The sequence below is a fragment of the Pecten maximus genome, chromosome 13 (assembly GCF_902652985.1).
Source record: "Pecten maximus chromosome 13, xPecMax1.1, whole genome shotgun sequence".
In the NCBI taxonomy this organism is placed as follows: Eukaryota; Metazoa; Mollusca; class Bivalvia; order Pectinida; family Pectinidae; genus Pecten; species Pecten maximus.
This window is the reverse complement of record NC_047027.1, coordinates 11,627,069-11,646,018: the sequence shown is the minus strand read 5'-3', so window position 1 is coordinate 11,646,018 and position 18,950 is coordinate 11,627,069. Positions and strand designations below refer to the sequence as shown.

General features: G+C 35.7%; 1 protein-coding gene across 1 annotated transcript in view; it reads right to left on the bottom strand.

Moving 5' to 3' along the window:
* The window catches only part of LOC117341280 (dynein beta chain, flagellar outer arm-like), a 101,462-nt gene that overhangs the window by 82,032 nt on the left and 480 nt on the right, over nucleotides 1-18,950 (bottom strand). Inside the window, 31 exon segments of the mRNA XM_033903135.1 lie at nucleotides 385-555; nucleotides 1,156-1,310; nucleotides 1,708-1,861; nucleotides 2,457-2,628; nucleotides 3,620-3,667; nucleotides 4,075-4,136; nucleotides 4,362-4,511; nucleotides 4,969-5,181; nucleotides 5,730-5,852; nucleotides 6,429-6,569; nucleotides 7,129-7,273; nucleotides 7,932-8,014; nucleotides 8,016-8,111; nucleotides 8,476-8,571; nucleotides 9,187-9,360; nucleotides 9,758-9,901; nucleotides 10,021-10,099; nucleotides 10,376-10,611; nucleotides 10,812-11,102; nucleotides 11,406-11,588; nucleotides 11,732-11,899; nucleotides 12,293-12,412; nucleotides 12,803-13,034; nucleotides 13,388-13,582; nucleotides 15,072-15,193; nucleotides 15,783-15,894; nucleotides 16,323-16,471; nucleotides 16,914-17,135; nucleotides 17,374-17,499; nucleotides 17,973-18,160; nucleotides 18,625-18,794. Coding sequence (XP_033759026.1) covers nucleotides 385-555; nucleotides 1,156-1,310; nucleotides 1,708-1,861; nucleotides 2,457-2,628; nucleotides 3,620-3,667; nucleotides 4,075-4,136; nucleotides 4,362-4,511; nucleotides 4,969-5,181; nucleotides 5,730-5,852; nucleotides 6,429-6,569; nucleotides 7,129-7,273; nucleotides 7,932-8,014; nucleotides 8,016-8,111; nucleotides 8,476-8,571; nucleotides 9,187-9,360; nucleotides 9,758-9,901; nucleotides 10,021-10,099; nucleotides 10,376-10,611; nucleotides 10,812-11,102; nucleotides 11,406-11,588; nucleotides 11,732-11,899; nucleotides 12,293-12,412; nucleotides 12,803-13,034; nucleotides 13,388-13,582; nucleotides 15,072-15,193; nucleotides 15,783-15,894; nucleotides 16,323-16,471; nucleotides 16,914-17,135; nucleotides 17,374-17,499; nucleotides 17,973-18,160; nucleotides 18,625-18,794 — 4,720 coding nt within the window.

Sequence of the window (18,950 nt, the reverse complement as noted above, 5' to 3'; positions counted from 1 at the left end):
CAGCTTTGTCACACCAATGTTAAATTTCTATCATTACTTAAATCAATCTTTAATCTCCTCCAAACACAAATTGTTAATTACAAAAAATGAAATTAAAAATATTCAAATGAATAAAAAACAACCAATTAATGTGCAGAATCAAATTTTAAAAATGTGAAAAAATAAATTGATCTAAATTAGTGAACACTATCATTAGGAAATAACTTCACATTATGTATCGATCTAAAACATATTTTTGTAGGATTTATTATTTCACATACAAATTAATAAATTTATTTAAGAATTATTAGATAATTGTCATGACCGACATATTTTTACGTGTTGGTGTGGATCTAGATAAACATGTTAGTTCACCTGTACCGGGATACATACATTAGCGATTACCTCTCCCAGATTAAGGAGTGAGGCTGGCAGGGAGGCGATGCTGCTTCGCTTGTTTTTGCTGTGTGAGCTTTGGTTGGATACTCGACTGGTAGTCCGAGCCTGGCTACGACTAGGAATGGCGACCTGTTGTAGGGACTGACCCCCTTCACTCTGGGACTCGCTGTGGGCATCCTACCAAACATAATTCAGAAATATTACGGTTTTACACACAAAGTAACATAATTGCCAATATTTTAAAATTCATATGTTCAAAATTAAATTAAAACTGCCAAAAAGACCACTAACAGACAATCAAACTCCATTGAGAGAGGGGGGTGGGGGACATTTTGCATGTCAAAAACGTAAAGTTTCGGAATCTTAAACCCAGATAATTCGTAACTCTCTTAGCTTCTTTTAAAACATCATGATAGTGTCACTTGATTTTGCAACTTCACAATATCACAGAGGACAATTTATGTGCACACTTTATAAACTTATGGCACACTAGATCAAACTTGTTTGGATGTTGACGCAATGTTTGAATGTTTGTTAAGATTTGACTTCACAATAAACAGGGTTTTTTACTGAATGATTGTACGAAATTTCTCTATCGATCGCCAATACTTAGCATATTATATATGGATAAAATTCCTGATTTGATTAGCTTTGGATTTTCACATCTGCCATAATCCTCTGCGAAACAGGAAGACAGTTTGAACTAACTGCTTGTTTCTGTGTTTGGCAGTTGAGTTAATACTTTTAATACTGCTGCAGAAAAAAATCACTCCCTACCTGACTAACATAATGTTGCTCCATACGGCTTCGTGTGTGGAGTCGTGTCTCAAAGATTTTACTGAGCCAGATCTCATCGTAAGTTTTGAGGGACTGTTCAATTGATAAGTCCTTCACCGCCTTCTGTACAATAACACGGACGTCATCCACATGCTCTGTTGATAAATAGAATAATATAACAGTCCAGTTTCTCATGATACAAAAAATACAGAAAATAAATTGCTATTGATATTATGTCAGCAAGGAAGAATTGAAAAATTAAAGGTTGTTATCGCACTGAGTCCCTTACTTCCACCAGGAAATCAATTTGTCTAAAGAAGAAGACTGGATGGAAACATATCCTGATCTGTTTCTATGACAATAAAATATTCCCTGAGAAATTTTATTACCTTAATGTACCAGGGAAGTTTGGTACATTCTTATCATATTTAACCAGGTACAGACCCAAGATCAGGAAGAGGACCACCCCATGTTTTTAACATTTTCTCGGTGTCCAGCCATATTGAATGTTTTAACAATGTACATGTGACCTGTTACAGAAAGCAAACTTACTCTGAAGACCGAGGCTGAGAAGTTCCCCGAGTGTCATCCTCTTCAGTGTGTCATTGTCGATGGTGAGGGCACCACCAGTCACACGCACCAGTTGTTTCCAGTGACGTGTTCGCATCGCTGGGTTAGACAGATCATCAATCAGGGGGAGACAAGTCTGAAAAATAAACATAACAGTGATATAGCTTGAAAGGTTCTCTTTGTTTTGCCATCTATTTTCCGAAACAACGGTCTTGACCTAGAACTACATTATAATGATTGATTTATTGTGTTCTACTGCTCGACAGCTACGTTCATTATACTATGACATCTTTATACAACAAGAGAACAACAATATGACAGCATTATCAACATTAACACTCCATCTGCCAAATAAGTAACGGGAGCTGATTTTGAAAACATATAATATAAAAAGATGAAGTCTTTGAATTTTAGTTTTTGTATTGTAATGTACATGGCAACCCATCAACAATTAGAGTCACATAGAGCCAACCGAAATCAGGACGAAGTATCATTCTGATACTAAAACGCTCTGAAAATCTGAAAATCTGAAAATCTTAATCATATTCATTAGAAATATATTACTCAAGCTGTAACAACCTGTAGATCTAACCCTGGACTCATCGTTTTTACACACTCAGCTGTAGATCTAACCCTGGGCTCACCGTTTTTACACACTCAGCTGTAGATCTGATATAGCTTTACATGTAAAATAGTTTATTAGTGGATGATTGTATGATAAATAGATGTACCTGAACTGTGGTGATAGACTCATGGAGTCCCATGTAAACGTCCCAGGTGAAGATGTCCTCAGGGAGAGCGCGGACAATGTCCAACTGTTTGTTGGTTTCCTCCCGTAAGAATTTGGTGTTCATCTTTTGCCAGCGGTGTCGTTTCCACTCGGCCTGCTGCTCGTCGATCACTCTACAATACAACAAATGATTCATTATCCAACATCTCCATAAAACATTACCCAACATCTCCATAAAACATTACCCAACATCTCCATAGAACTGTAAGTCACTAATGATACCCCAATATCATAAAACATACGGAAACTACCCAACATCTCCATAGAACTGTAAGTCACTTATAATCTCCAATCTCACAAAACATACGGAAACTACCCAACATCTCCATAAACCAGAACTGTAAGTCACTAATGATACCCCAATATCACAAAACATACGGAAACTACCCAACATCTCCATAGAACTGTAAGTCACTAATGATACCCCAATATCACAAAACATATGGAAACTACCCAACATCTCCATAAACCAGAACTGTAAGTCACTAATAATCCCCCCAATATCACAAAACATAAGGGAATTATCCATGTCAAAGGAAACAGAAGTGGAAATGAAAAAATAATAATATTAAATGGCGAAGTCCAGACATGAATACTCCCATTCAAATCAATTTAAGAAAAAGAATTCTTATCATCATGAAAATATTAGGTACAATAAGGGCAACACATAACAGGAATGATACAACAACTCTTCATAAGGTACATTTTTATCACCAAAAGGGACATAACTCATAATTACTTGTCAATGGACAAAATTTGAAGAAATTCTAAAGGTCACCACAACAAAGGGGAAAATTGTGTCCAACTTCAATGACACAACAGGAGACAATAGGAGACGATAGGAGACGATAGGAGACAATAGGAGACGATAGGAGACAATAGGAGACGATAGGAGACGATAGGAGACAATAGGAGACGATAGGAGACAATAGGGATGTGTTATGAAAGATATTGCTTCATTACGTGACATTTGGTTAACAATATTTACTGCGTAATATCCTATACAGTGTATCAAATAAATATACATAGTGTTTATTGTGTAATTGACAGTATTTTTATAATGTATGTACAGTGTAGTATATATATCATTGTTTGATAACTTACCTGACTGTCTCCCACACCTGTTTAAGGTTGTTCAGCTCATGACGACATCTGTTTAATGTACAAATTGATAATAAATAAAAACATTCTTACCTGGTAGATATGGATATTAACATAATTATGACTTTTTTTTATACATTTTAGAAAATCAAAACATTTGCCATTACCATCATGCACAGAGCCAAATAAGCTCAGATTGTGGTGAAATCTCTGGCATATCGGATTCAGATTTCTAATCATCACGCCATTCTCCATCTGTTTTATGACTATATTATTAAAGTAATAGAAGAGGCCCAAAGGGCTTGCAAGGCTCAATTAATATTTTGGAAAAATATTCTCATTCAATATTGCAAACAGATTTCTGCAGAAAATTTACAAAAAAAATTGTCTTGATTTGAAATTTATAACCAGGTCTACAGAATTTTATTTTAAGTATTTCCTAGCTAAAATCTGCTTACTGAGGGAGGATGGCAAAGTTGACAACAGAGGTCTCGAGTAATTCCTGTAGTTCAATGAGGTCCTGGGAATAGAAAGACAAGCTAAGGTACACAAGACGTCTATAATTAAATGCATCATGTTTTATATTTAGGATCAACACATAAACCTACATACTACATACAATGTTTATACACACATACGTTTTTTAATTATTGTTTCTGTTCTTTTTTATGACATATTTTAAAGAAAGAAAATCATGATTAAGCACCAAGCATATTTCTACCATTTTTCACTAATGAATCCTTACCTGAGCCTCATTCTCCAGAACTGTCAGGCGTTTGGCAAAGTTATCTATAATAACCCAGGCGTCCCCGATGATACAGTCACGCTGGTAAACGTCCGAGTTCTCCAACTCCTGGTACAGGGCCAACACACGGTTACCGAACGCTTCCAGGTCCTAAAACAATTGATAAGATATTCATTAGTTGTATTTGTTTGTGTACAATATCTACAGGAGCTAGCTAAATATTAATTCATATTGTATATCAAACTTTACTTCCAAAAAACATTAATTTTTGTTTCTTTTTATGTTGACAGAAGAGAATTTTAGATGGGATTTAAAGACAGTTTAAGAAAAAGACCCTAAGATTTGGATAAAATATACAATCATGGGAGATAATTAAAATAATATAAATTCTTGCTTTTGTATTTTGTACTTTGATGTTTTATTTTAATGTATTGATTTGCCATCCATTGATGGTTTGAGACATTTACGCTGACATTTTCACTGTGAACATCACCACTGAAATATATTTACACAGCAGAAGCCATCCTGGTATTCAGTTAAAAACCTCACTCAAGCTCAGAATTTGTACAACAAAACTGTAAAACAACTGTAACAAAGTTAGTTTTACCTGTGTGATCCTGACCGACTCCTCCTGTATGCGAGGCCCAAGTCTCTGTTTGGCCAGAGACACTTTGGTTTTGAGATTATTCCAGCGACCAGGAGCTGCATTGAACAGCTGTTGAGTGCGGTCTGGCAGTTTCTGTCCATATTTTTTCAGTAGAAGGACAGTCCTGTGCATGGCTGTAAACTTTCCATCCATCTCAGACTGCTGGGCAGACACCTGATTAAACATTTCTTAAATTACTATACAAAACTAAAGTTACTGTACGCAAGTAAAATGTTTAAAATGTTACTGTACACATTAAGTAAATATAAACTTTATTTATTTTTAAGTTACAACAGTTGCGAAACAATTTAGATCCACTTTTATCAATCATGTCTGGATGAAAGATGTAAGGGGTCTCAGCCTCAGTATGGGAGGAAACCAGAGTTTCACATCGAATCAGGGAATCGAACCCCGGCCCCTTGGTGTGAGGTAAGTTTGTTACCACTGTGTCAACAGACAACCCATAAATAGTCAAGCACTTATTAGGTTACTTAATTGTACTTATGTATGCAAGTAAAATATTCATAAACTCAGCAATATAGCATACATGTAATTGGATTATCTCTCTAAGTTACTATAAAAAAAACACCTTTAACCATATAAAAGACTATTTCTTCAAACTTTAAAACTGATATCTTATAACCCAACATTTACCTTGCTTCAGAATCAACTGCAATCTTAAACAAAATTATCTGATGATGTGACAGAAATGAGATATATACCTCATTAAATAGCCTCATCATCTTCATAAATGATGCTGTGTCCCTCTCCTCTCCAGTAATACTCTCAATCTCGGGTTCTATACGCTTCAGGAACAGATCCAGGTTTCCTAGCATGTGGCTCACCTAGATATTGAAATTTAATTTCAGTTTTACAAATCCCTTTTCAACATCCTCAAATTCATTCTCATTAAAACAGATAACTTGGTACATGTATGATCATTGATAAAGTACTAAAATTATACCAATAAAAATAGTGTGAAATTTTTAAGTATTAAAATTTTGTCCTGATTTTAGATATAATGTGAATTGAAATGTTTTTTTTTTCTTCCTTGGTCTCTTGTCAGATAGTATGGAATTGCTGAAATATTGTTTTTTGAATGTGGCAACTTTCAACATTTCAACATTTTAAATTTATTGAAAATTTTCTCTTCAGAGAGTCCACACTTTTATGTAAAACCTTCAATCGAGTTTTCAAAATGAAGTTAGAAATTCACTATTTTCTGTGGAATTTTTGACTGCAAGTGTTAAAAGATTATACTAAGAACTTAACTATGCTTGGTGAGAGTGGTACATGATGATAGTAAAACCTGTTTATAGGACCAACCGAGAGACCTGATGGAAATGGCCAACATGGACAGGTGGTCATTAAAGACAGGTATCCAATATACAGAGGTGACCTTTAAGGCAGGATCTCTTTACCTGGTCTGACAGATACTTTGTGTACGTCCACATCCACTTGCTGGCATAAGTTGTAAGGACTTGCTTGATTGGCTGAAGATCGACGCGAAGCCAGCCGACATTGTGGAAATCCTCAAGACTCTGAATCTCGTCACGTGCAGTCTGAAACACAGATCAACAGTAAGTGGAATTCCTCCACATAATTCAAAATACCAATCACAAACTTGAAGTGGTTGTGTACCAGATGGAAAAGGGATAAATCTTTTGTATGACCGCACATTCTGTTTTCTGAATCTCATTTGTAACACCAACAATAAAATAAATAATATCAATTAATTTCGATTAAAATCAAGATAAAAATCACAAAGATTATTTACAGACTAGATACTCAATAAAATTATAAAAATGATAACAAGTAATATGTTGATTTCAGTATTTTTCCGCTAACAGCATCCATCATGGTATTAAATTTAGATAAAAATGACTGTTAATTTGCCCTACTCTGGTCAAGTTCTGTGCTTGAAATCAAGTACCAAATTTTTATCGGTCAATATTTTTATGCCTGGTATTTAAGCCCATCAATGTCAAAAGAGTAAAGTAGAAATGCCAACGAAAAACTTTCATTCTCCTGCAATTATTCCATCCAATAACTGTGTCAGAGTGAGTTGTCCCCCTTGTTTCTGGGTAACAACTTTATACCTACTTAATCTATCTAACTCACCCTATAAATCTCGATCTCCGAGTCAAACTCATCCAGACTCGGAATGCTGGTGTCCGCATCCTCTGTCAGGTTTTTAGGAGTGAGGAATGTCCGCTCTGCTGTTCCCATTAGGCCAGCTGAGTTAATGCTACTGGTCGACGATGCTCTATAAAATGTTACGTTTTGTTACTATACATAGAAAACCAATATCACTTCATTGTACACGATAGTCATTAAAGACATAAAGAACAAAGAGGTTACTTAAGACTTGGGATTCAGAAATAATGTTAGTATTTTGTACTATTTGTTTGTTTGTTAGCTGGGTTCATCATCCCATGAACAGCCAGGTTTCTTTTTAAAATGATTGTAAAAGCTGATGGCCATCTCGTGCTCAGTAGGCCTAAAACATGCTACAAGAGGTGGGGAAGAGTGTCAGAATGGTGTGTGCTCCAAGCTTCCTGAGAAACACAAACCATCCTCAGAAGGAATCGAAAAAAAAAATCTCAGATCTTCACCAATGGCTGCATTATTAGAGGCTAAAACAACAGAGCAAAGATGAACTAACAATCACAGAATAGTCCGTGGAGTGGAGACTTGATTGGTTCCTGAACTTAAACCCCTTTTAATCTAGTCACCTCACAATCCAGCTACATTAGGCTGAGAACAAAAGTGGGTGTTTTATCAAACCTGGAAATATTTCATTTTTATTGTCTTTTAAGCCTCAATGCTTAAATTTTCATCCTTTGAGTCTAAATTAAAGTGCATGGAAAGCACTTGGTCAAATTAAATGTATTTTAATTATAGCAGCTAACAGGGCCCTGTACCTTGAACTACTCCTCGACCTTGACCTTTCTGATGCCATTTGTCGGATGTTCCCAGCCATTGTCCTGTTCGGACTCCGAAGAGGGGTTGGGTGATAGTTTCCCACGAAGGAATTCTTCAAATGTCATATTCACATCTTGAAGCCACAAAAAGGCATAATCTCCAAATATCTCTATCAGTTTCTGAAAAGAAAAGAAACATAAAATGAAAAAAAAAGTCCATTATTCTTTATTCAGTTCAAATATTATATAACTTAATTTCAAGTCAACAGAGTTTTGCAAAAACAGAAAAATGGAAAAGGTTTCAAAGATTTTTTAAACAGAAATAATATTAAATTTAATAAATATAACTTTACAAGCTAGATACAAATTCTAATTCAGGCTAGTGCTATTACGAAATATAAACCTTAATGTCTTTGATTATAAGCCCACCCAAGTTTGTCTATACAAATAATGACAGATTTAATTCCCTGTCCTTCGATACGCCCACTGTTTCTGTGTTTCTGTGACCCTGGGGATGATTACAGGGTAAACAATGACTCAGTACCTTGCATTCCTCACTGTTGTCATCCACCATGGAACTAATGTCCTCCAACAACTGTTTCACTTCCTCGTCCGCCGAGATGTAATCCTGGTAAGTACCCTGTACAGATACCGTTATAATTATAAATCATCAGCTTTAATGGGTGAAAATTTCATGCAAATGAGGCTAAAATCATTTCCTAATAAACATTTACCACCAGTTCCCTTATAACACCCATTATCTTACTCATATGGAAGGAAAACTTTCATTCATTTTGATAATGATATTGAATTTCTTAACTATTGTTTAGACTATATTGTCCACCACTCAAAAACATATTAATAAGCTTATATAACATGTATAAGGAACATGATTGAAAAGGAAGTCTTAGAGTAACTACTAATTTCAGTTGTCTAACCATCAGTACATGTGGATACTGTCAGGCCTGGTAATGGCAAGGGGCATGGTACAATATATATCACAATATGAACATCCCTACAGAATACTGGAAAAATATCTGATACAATAGACTTTCAGACAAACGAGTCCTAAAAGATTAAGATAAATATGCTGCATGATGTAGCTAAACTTACATTTCAGCACGAATTGTAATTATTGGCGAGTTGAACTTACTTTTGGCCCTAACATTTTGACGAGTTGAACTTACTTTTGGCCCTAACATTTTGGCGAGTTTAACTTACTTTTGGCCCTAACATTTTGACGAGTTGAACTTACTTTTGGCCCTAACATTTTGACGAGTTTTCCTCTAGCCAGATAGCCATCTAACCATTTCTGGACAAGTTCCTGGACACTGATGACAGATGAGGATTGGTCGAGTGGGGGTCGGAACGCTACCCTGTTGTCGATGAGCTCCAGACGGATGGTCAATATCGGCATGATGATGTTGTCCTGGTTACAAGAGAGAGGAAATCCTTTTATAATTTGTAATTATTCTATATACAGAACATAAAGTTCTTCTCTATACAAAATTAAACTTCAAGTTTATAGAACTTAAAAGTGCATCAAAATTGATCTTTAAAAGAGTTAACAAACAACACAATAAGAGGCCAGATCATATGAGGACAACTGTATTAGTGGTATAGTTATGCTGAAAGTCAAAAGATTTTATCTGTTCACTAGCTAGATTGCTCTTGAATCATTCAAGTGATCAAAAATAATTCTAATAAATCAAACAGATTTAATATTGAACATTTTGGCGCTATTCCTGAATCACAGCTAATCTCTGGTTTGACTAGATTAAAATTATTGTACAAAATCTGAATGAATTTGTCAATGAAAAACAAACCTCGTCCATATTGGCCTGCACCAAGTTGTTGAGCATTGATTTCAGGCTGGCCAGAGTGGCATGCTTCAGACCATCCAGTACAATGGCATCTATGTAGTCAATGTAGTCTACCCAGGCGGGGGAGGCCTGACTTATCTGAACTGCCTGAAAATACAAGTATTAACATTAAATGAGGTCCACAGTTGATATACTCTACCCAGGTGGTCTATAAATACACATTATTAACCTTTTTGATAATTAGATATTAACATAAAATTACTTACCTCAAAAGAGACTTGGACAAGGCCATGGATCTTGTTCCCAGAGGGCAGCACCAGTGCTTCGTGGTCCTCTGTCAGATTCCTGTGTAACACAACAAAACAACCATGATTTCTTTGGATTAGCAACCTTCAGATCGTTATGACATGATTAAAATACTTGGTGTTGACTAAAAACAGACATTAGACTTACAATCTTATTTTTTAATCCAGACTCCTGTTTGACCCAACAAGTGATTGGAGACAGAAATTTGTTCAATGTTCAATTGAAATCTGGCACATGACATTCATATATTGAATAGATTATGATGCCACTTTGACCCAATTACATAGATGACCTATTTATGTAGCTGTGACCTACTTTTGCATGTCAAGAAGTTCCTCCATGGAGTAGGAGGTATCCATTTTACGTCCAGAGAACACGTCCAAAGTTCCCGCTGACCAGGAGATGGTAATCTCCGCAATCTCGTGACAATTGGTCTGGACAGTGTCCAAGTTCTGATGGACGTCCAAACAGACAAGGGCCATCGCCTGCTCAATGAAGTCAGCCGACTCCTTCATCTTCCAGGTGTACTGCTGAAGGCCCTGCTCAAACAACTGTAAAACAACAGCGAATCAGTGTAAATTTACTATTTAAATCATAATTTTATTTAAAATGTGATCTTATTTTAGCACTGTAGTATTGTGCTTTCTTAGTATAGAGCTATCTGTGTTATTTATAATGTTTGTATAACTTTTTTTTGCTTTTAGGGCCATAATTGGGTCTACATTAAAAAAGGTCATTAACATGATCTTACTGTGTCAATTTTAGCAAGTTTCCTCTCAAACAGCGGCTTCTCAAACTCTGTGATAGTCCGCATGATAGTGTTATACTTTGACACAATAGTCTCTAGACGCGTGGCTGTAACACGCAGCTCAAACGCGTTGGTGTTCCGCACAAGTTCCTTAGCTGCAGATGGAAGCTGAATGTTGAATGGCTCTTGACTGAGGTAGTTGATTTCCCGAAGTATTCGTAACAGCTGTGAGTCCAAGTTAACATGGATCACTTGGGGACGGACTTCTACATCTTCATCGAACTCCTCCGCTATCTGTTCAAAAGAACAATGTTTAAACATATCATTAGGCAATTTGGTTCCTCTTACATGAATGTGTGTGTGTGGGTTGGGGTTGGGGTTGGGGTTGGGGTTGGGGGGGGGGGCTTTGACTTTCATCACTCGCATATTAAAATTTTGTAGCATAAAATTAAAAAAAAAGTAATAATTTGAAAAAGATATCAATATGGACTGATACATGTTATCAATTTAAATCATTAAGATTTACTAGAGTTCAGTATGAGAAGTCCAGACTTTCCACGTCCACAATATAAAGGAACCAATATTAATTTTTTTTACCAGAAGTGGCTGCTTGAGATGAAGAGTCAGTTCAGCAGTGATATTTTCACGCCACTCGATCATCAGCCCCTTTTTGAAGTCCTCTAACATTCGGAGACAGTCGTTATACAGATCCCTCATCTGCCAGCCAGTGTCGCCCTCTAGGGAGTGTGGACTAACTCGCTTCATCTTCTCCATCGGGTGCTGTAATTTAACAGAATGACCTATTTATCTTGTTATCTTGTTACAGAAAACATTTTGAAATTAAAAAAATATGTACATGCTCTAGTTTCGATCCTCTCCATTCCAGGATGACAGATAATGTAATATATTTCAATGTGTCTCACCTTGATACGCTGGATGAGTCCGTGTATCCACATGAGTTTGGACACGATGCGTGGCATGTTTGCATGACTGGGCGGATGGTGCTGGGTTTCATCAAACATGAGGCGTACATTGTTGAGCTCTGCACTGAATGCCTTGATCAGTAGGGCGTCCTTGTCTCGGAGGTGGATCTATAAACATAAGACGTTACCGATTATAGATATAAGGTGATCCACCATCTCGTCTAAATTCTTACAGTAATTAACCGTACATTCTAACTATCAATTATCTGAGCTCGTGGCCGTATATCAAATAAGTTTACCTGTTGTTATAGAAACACATATAACATCCACCTTGCATGTGACCTCTAAGATATTCAGATACATGTTTTTTTTACTGTTATTAGAAGACCCATGGTATGTGTATAAATCAAACCAGTTATCTCTTAACAATAAAGTTGTCATGGAAGGTTTCTTAATGACCAAAGCCTGCCTTATATTGACAGATGAAAGATTAAAACTTCAATTTTCTATTAAGATTGAAAAGCTATGTACTGATGACTGTAGTTTATCTGGACATCTTACCTGGACTAATTCACGACTACTAACGCCCTCAAACACCTCGAGGAGTCGGAGCTGGGCATCCACTGTTGGACATTGATTATACGACAATCGCAGGATTTCAGAAAGACGCTTCTCTAGTGCCTGGGAGAAAACAAGTAATAATTACCGGTAAGTCATTTGATTAATCCTTAATTGCCCATAGTACATGAGTGAAAATATATAAATATTTACTGATGACCGCGATTATAAATAACAAATAATCAAAGGAACAAAATAACCTGTAATTTAATTTTCATTCTTCAAGACTATTTCAATATTCCCTTATAAAATTAATATCTTGAAAATCCAAACAGATTTTAATAACTTAAGAATTAGCATGTTGTGTAAGATGAGTTTTAAAAAAAACTTTGGAAAATGTATCTGGTTTTTAATTTTGATTGTGATGAAGTACAGTATAATCCTGTTTTGAATATCCCTTCTAAAATAACAATTAATCTATTGTTCTTGTCTTTCCATTAATTTTCAACTCACCTTCACTACTGTTCTAAATTTGAAGAATGAACGTTCAAAATTCTGTGTGCCATCAATGCTGAGGACATTTCCGACGACATTGAAAAATTCTCGCATTGAGTGAGTGTATTTGGCATGTATCTCCTTGACTAGAGCGTCCAAACTCATACTACCAGCGCCACCAATCTCCGCTGCATCTGCTAACAGACGGAAGTGGCGGGTCGTTTCCACTAATTCTAAGACATCATTACACCTGTAAGATAAACAGTCCATCATTATAACTGTTAATAATCATTACTTCATTAATTTGGACAACAAATTAGAACATTACTTTTTAATGTGAAATTAAGCTTGTAAATAGTAAGACAAAACTTCATGATTATGAGACAAATATTGTCAAATTTGCTTCTTTTGATGGCTTAAAATTACAGTTTTTGCAAAAGTTCACAGCAAAAATGGTTGTATAGATAGCAGAAATTTTGAAACAGCTAGAACATAACTTTCTTTATTAATTTCATTTTAGAGATTTCATTATTATTGTTTATTAAAGCAGTGAAGATTAGGATCCCTGAAAATAGCAACAACTGCAGTATACAAATGCTTTACCTTTCCATGAAGTTGTTTAGGAGGTCGAAGCAGGGGGCATTGCGTGGCGGCCATGGACTATCGGTCCACAACTCGTCCTCATTGATTGAACTGTTACTGGAGTTGTGGTCCTGGTGTCTCATACCATAGCGAGGCGTGTAGGCGTGGGGGCCGTACATCTTTGTCAGGAACAGAGTTCCTTGTGGCTGTGATGCTCTGAAAGGCAAAATCATGAACTCATCTGTCATTATTTTCTAAATCTTAAAACCCTCTGTTTTGTGACAATAAATGAGGAAGATTTAGGGAGGCTCCACAAGGTTAGACATGATAGATTTCAGTATCATTGAAACATGGCCAACCTAAGATGACATATAGTTTAATGTGACCTTCATAAAAAGCATCAATCTACCAGAAACTAATTGGGAATTTTTCATACATGCAGCACAAATTTAATGTAACAACAATACCCTACACTCCTCATTCATCTCCAACATTAACAAAACACCCAGATATAAAAAGAAAACAAGATTGTATGCAATGCAAAACTTTATAAGAAAAGGTTTAAGGCAAAGAGGTGTTAATGTTAATTCAGGAAGATATACTTCCATTATTCCCTTTTAGCTCATTCTGCTTGTCAGCGGTACAACTGTTCTCATTTTCCTTGATTAACAAACAATCATTCTAGATTAACTTACAATCTCTCTGGATTAACTTACAATCTCTCAGGATTAACTTACAATCTCTCTGGATTAACTTACAATCTCTCTAGATTAACTTACAATCTCTCTGCATTTTCTGTGATATTTCTGGCGTTTTGATCATCTGCTTTGTCCTTGTAATCTAAATATGTCCCCCGGAAAGCTGCACATACTCGCAGGGCATCCTTCAGTTTAGAGTAGGACTGGAAACAAGGACAGGAAATTTAGGTAAAATATCAAAAACTACTACATAACAGTGTAATAACTATCATTACTTATAACAGTGTAATAACTATCATTACTTATAACAGTGTAATAACTATCATTACTTATAACAGTGTAATAACTATCATTACTTATAACAGTGTAATAACTATCATTACTTATAACAGTGTAATAACTATCGATCATTACTTATAACAGTGGAATCCTAATAAAGAACACTGTAGCTGAAGGCTAGTTACTCAAACATGTCCACCATATACAATGTATATAAACCACTTCACTCCTGTTATCAGCACATCTGCCCAACAAATCATATGTCCGATATATGATGTGTTATACTGTGATTCTCTGGATTATCTTATAATCTCTACGGATTAACTTACAATCTCTATGGATTAACTTACATTCTCTCTTGGTTAACTTATAATCTCACTGGATTAACTTCCAATCTCTCTGGATTAACTTACAATCTCTCTAGATTAACTTACAATCTCTCTGGATTAACTTACAATCTCTCTGGATTATCTTACAATCTCTACGGATTAACTTACAATCTCTATGGATTAACTTACATTCTCTCTTGGTTTACTTATAATCTCACTGGATTAACTTCCAATCTCTCAGGATTAACTTACAATCCCTCAGGATTAACTTACAATGTCTCTGGATTAACTTACAATCTCTCTGGATTAACTTCCAATCTCTATGGATTAACTTACAATGTCTCTAGATTAACTTATAATCTCTCAGGATTAACTTACAATCTCTCTGGATTAACTTACAATCTCTCTGCATTTTCTGTGATATTTCTGGCGTTTTGATCATCTGCTTTGTCCTTGTAATCTAAATATGTTCCCCGGAAAGCTGCACATACCCGCAGGGCATCCTTCAGTTTAGAGTAGGACTGGAAACAAGGACAGGAAACTTAGGTAAAATATCAAAAACTACTACATAACAGTGTAATAACTATCATTACTTATAACAGTGTAACAACTATCATTACTTATAACAGTGTAATAACTATCATTACTTATAACAGTGTAATAACTATCATTACTTATAACAGTGAAATCGTAATAAAGAACACTGTAGCTGAAGGCTAGTTACTCAAACATGTCTACCATATACAATGTATAAACCACTTCACTCCTGTTATCAGCACATCTGCCCAACAAATCATATGTCCGACATATGATGTGTTATACTGTTCTTTTTCATGTGTACATTATTCTCAATTTGTGATAAAAATGATGTGGGAAATCATATCACAGTAAAAATATTTATTTCTTTTCATTTTCTCCTCATTGTATTGATTTTGAATTGCATTATTTCTCGATTTCATCAGACATGATTTTATACATTGTAGTCTGTACTTCTATCTGATAAACTATTTAATGTCAGAAACACCGGTACTCACTATGATAGTAACACCTGTATCAACTTTTAAATCCATCTGTTGTACCAACATACTTTGACCTATATCTGTCACTTACCTCAAGTGGTTCCCTGAGGATGTCCTCTCCAACTAATGCAATAGCCCGGTGGACGACCTCGTTTGACAGCATCCGTAGGATGTTATGAAACTTATCCATCTGGTGATAGTATCTATAACATAAAAAAAGAGGATTAAAATATCACTTAGGATAAAACGGAGAATTAAAATCTCACTTAGGACAGAACAGAGGATTAAAATCTCACTTAGGACAGAACAGAGGATTAAAATCTCACTTAGGACAGAACAGAGGATTAAAATCTCACTTAGGACAGAACAGAGGGTTAAAATGTCACTTAGGACAGAACAGAGGATTAAATCTCACTTAGGACAGAACAGGGGATTAAAATCTCACATAGGATACAACAGAAAATTAAAATCTCACTTAGGACAGAACAGAGGATTAAAATCTCACTTAGGACAGAACAGAGGATTAAAATCTCACTTAGGATACAACAGAAAATTAAGAGTCATGCCTCATTCAAACCGACAGAAAATTATACACATTAAAATGAATTGTTTGCCAATGAATGTTACTTACACAGAGTTCTGCCAGACTCGGAAGAGAACCTGCATGAGGGGCTGGAATAGTTTGAGCATCTGTCTCGGGTCTAGTGTGCTGTGGAGATCTTCAAACAACCACTGCATGGTGCTGAGGAACTTGAGGGTGCGGTTTACATCTGTCACTGCCTGTAAGTCCGAAAAAAGTGTAAGACAGACATTAAATGATAGCTGATGAACTGTGATCATTGGTGACGAGTTTCAAAATGCAAATAGCCCATGGCCATGCATTCTGCAGTTAAAATAAATCAAATAAATGCAAAAGTTCAGAATTGAAGACCAGTGATACAGTTTAAAACACATTTCACTGAATGTAATTCAAGAGATAGATTATTTGTTAGGTTTATCACCCTTTGAACAATTTAGGTTTTCCTTGTAGTAGCTGGTGGCTACCTCACTGAACTATATACAGGAAGCCCATTGCATGCTATCAAGAACAAATGGGATAAAGTGTCTTGCTCAACAACAAATTGCAAAATTGAGAAAATTGAACGGCACATGTACTGAATCAGATACATGTATCATTATAATGTATAGTTTGAGGTGCGTGTCTCATCACCGGTCACCTTACCCTATTAACATCTTTTCTGACGTGGTTGAAGGAGCTGGAGTACTGGCTCTGTGCCTGGTCGAGGTTTTGTAGAATGTCTTTAGCCACCGGTGACTCCAGCTGTCGTAGGATCGAGTGGAGACGACCTAACTGTCTCTCCCACATCTTTATCTCATCCAGAGGGCCAGGCTCAGGACCATAATGGTGGAAAAGGTCAGCAATGGGGTCATGTCGTAGGACACCCTGGAGGTCAAAGGCCATAACATTATTTAACCTAAACGTCAGTAAAGAATTCTTTGATATAACAAGTGAAATGCATGCATCGATTTTTGTGGAGACATATATCTGTTCAGTATATCATGTTTTTTAATTGTTTTATGACCCATCAATCATTCTGATAGTTATTTAAGACAATAACGATAATACATATGTACATAATATCAAATCATAGCTCGATGAAGTGAAGTTATTGTAACGTTACCTTGATCTGTTTGATCCAAGCCAGGACGGTGGTCTCCAGTACATGAAGCACCGATCCTCTGCGTGCTGGGGTAGCTGCAGCCTCCGCTAAAACTTCTATGGAGGGCAGACTTAGGATGATACGGCCCTATAACAGACATTGTACTCGATCAACCCTACATCTACATCATAGTTATACAGAGGTATCATTTGAATCACCATTTATTTTGACAACTGAAAAGTGATATTAAGATGATTTATGGCTCTGATTTTAAATGTTAGAGCAAATCATAAAATAAAATATCTATTGAATACCGCATTCTATATATCCTGATAGTGATATTTATGCTCCATCTTAAAGGTGAAAACACTCAAAAAATGGTGTTTGTTCTATATAAATTATATGACCCCCCCCCCCCCCCCCCCCCCCACAACCAAAAAAAAGAAATAAATACATGAAAGACAATACTCATAAATCTCAATATTTTTTATGATGTGTCAAAATGTTTAGAGAGAAAAAAATACATTTTTCCCATTTAAGCAGACAGACTTTTCATCAGTTACAGAACACTGCCTGGGGATGGTGTGTGTTCCGACTTTTATTGGGTTTGACTGACTTACATCAACATGACCTTGTGACACCTCCACAATAGACATGAGTCTATGTAACACATCCATCACTTTGTCTCCTCCAGCAGCTGCCAAGTTTGACTGGTTCGTACATAATAAAGGCAGGTAGACCTCCCTTACAATCAGTTCTAGGTGTTCCAGGGGTACATCAGTACAGTCAACGAAGAACACCTCATTCCCTGTAACATGTCATCAATGTAATGTGATTACATAGGGTCTTCAGTAGCTTGATGAAATTGTTAATACAAAACATATTTATTTTCAAGAAGAAAAGAAAGTGACCTTCATTCACTTTTGGATTAATTAAAAAAAAAATGTTTAAAAAAATACCATGAATGCACAAATGATTTGCTTATTATTCATATAAATGCTGTGAGTTCACAGGATACATACCTGTAATTTCAAACATTTTGTGTTCTTTTTTATTTTTAGCAAATCTGTGTGTGTAGGCATTAGTTTGCAAAAACAAAAACAAAAGTAAAAAAAAACAACATGAATTTATACACCAAAATGATGACTGAAGCACATATTCCTAAGAGTAAAACGTAAATGAAATGAATAAAAATACATTTTGTTGTAGAACAATTTCATAATTTACATATGTTTACAGAAGCTTGTTCAGACATCTGTACATTATCTTTACCTATATTTTCCTTGGTCAGTTTAGTGCCAGCTTTACACTTGAGAAAGAAGATTGATTTGTACTTGAGGTCATGTGGAGGAATCAGTGAAGCTGTTATTTGTTTGGACGGCCGACTGAACACAAACAGACGCCGCACATCCTCATTATTGATAAACTCGTAAAACGCGAGTCTGAAAAATAAAAAGTTTGACCAATAAAGGTAAAAGTTTATACATTGATAACAATAATAAAATATGTCAATCCAGAAATTGCAATTAGTTCAATAGTTAACAAACAAAAGACAAAAAAAAAATTCTGCATTCAAGTAGAATTGTTGACATGTATAC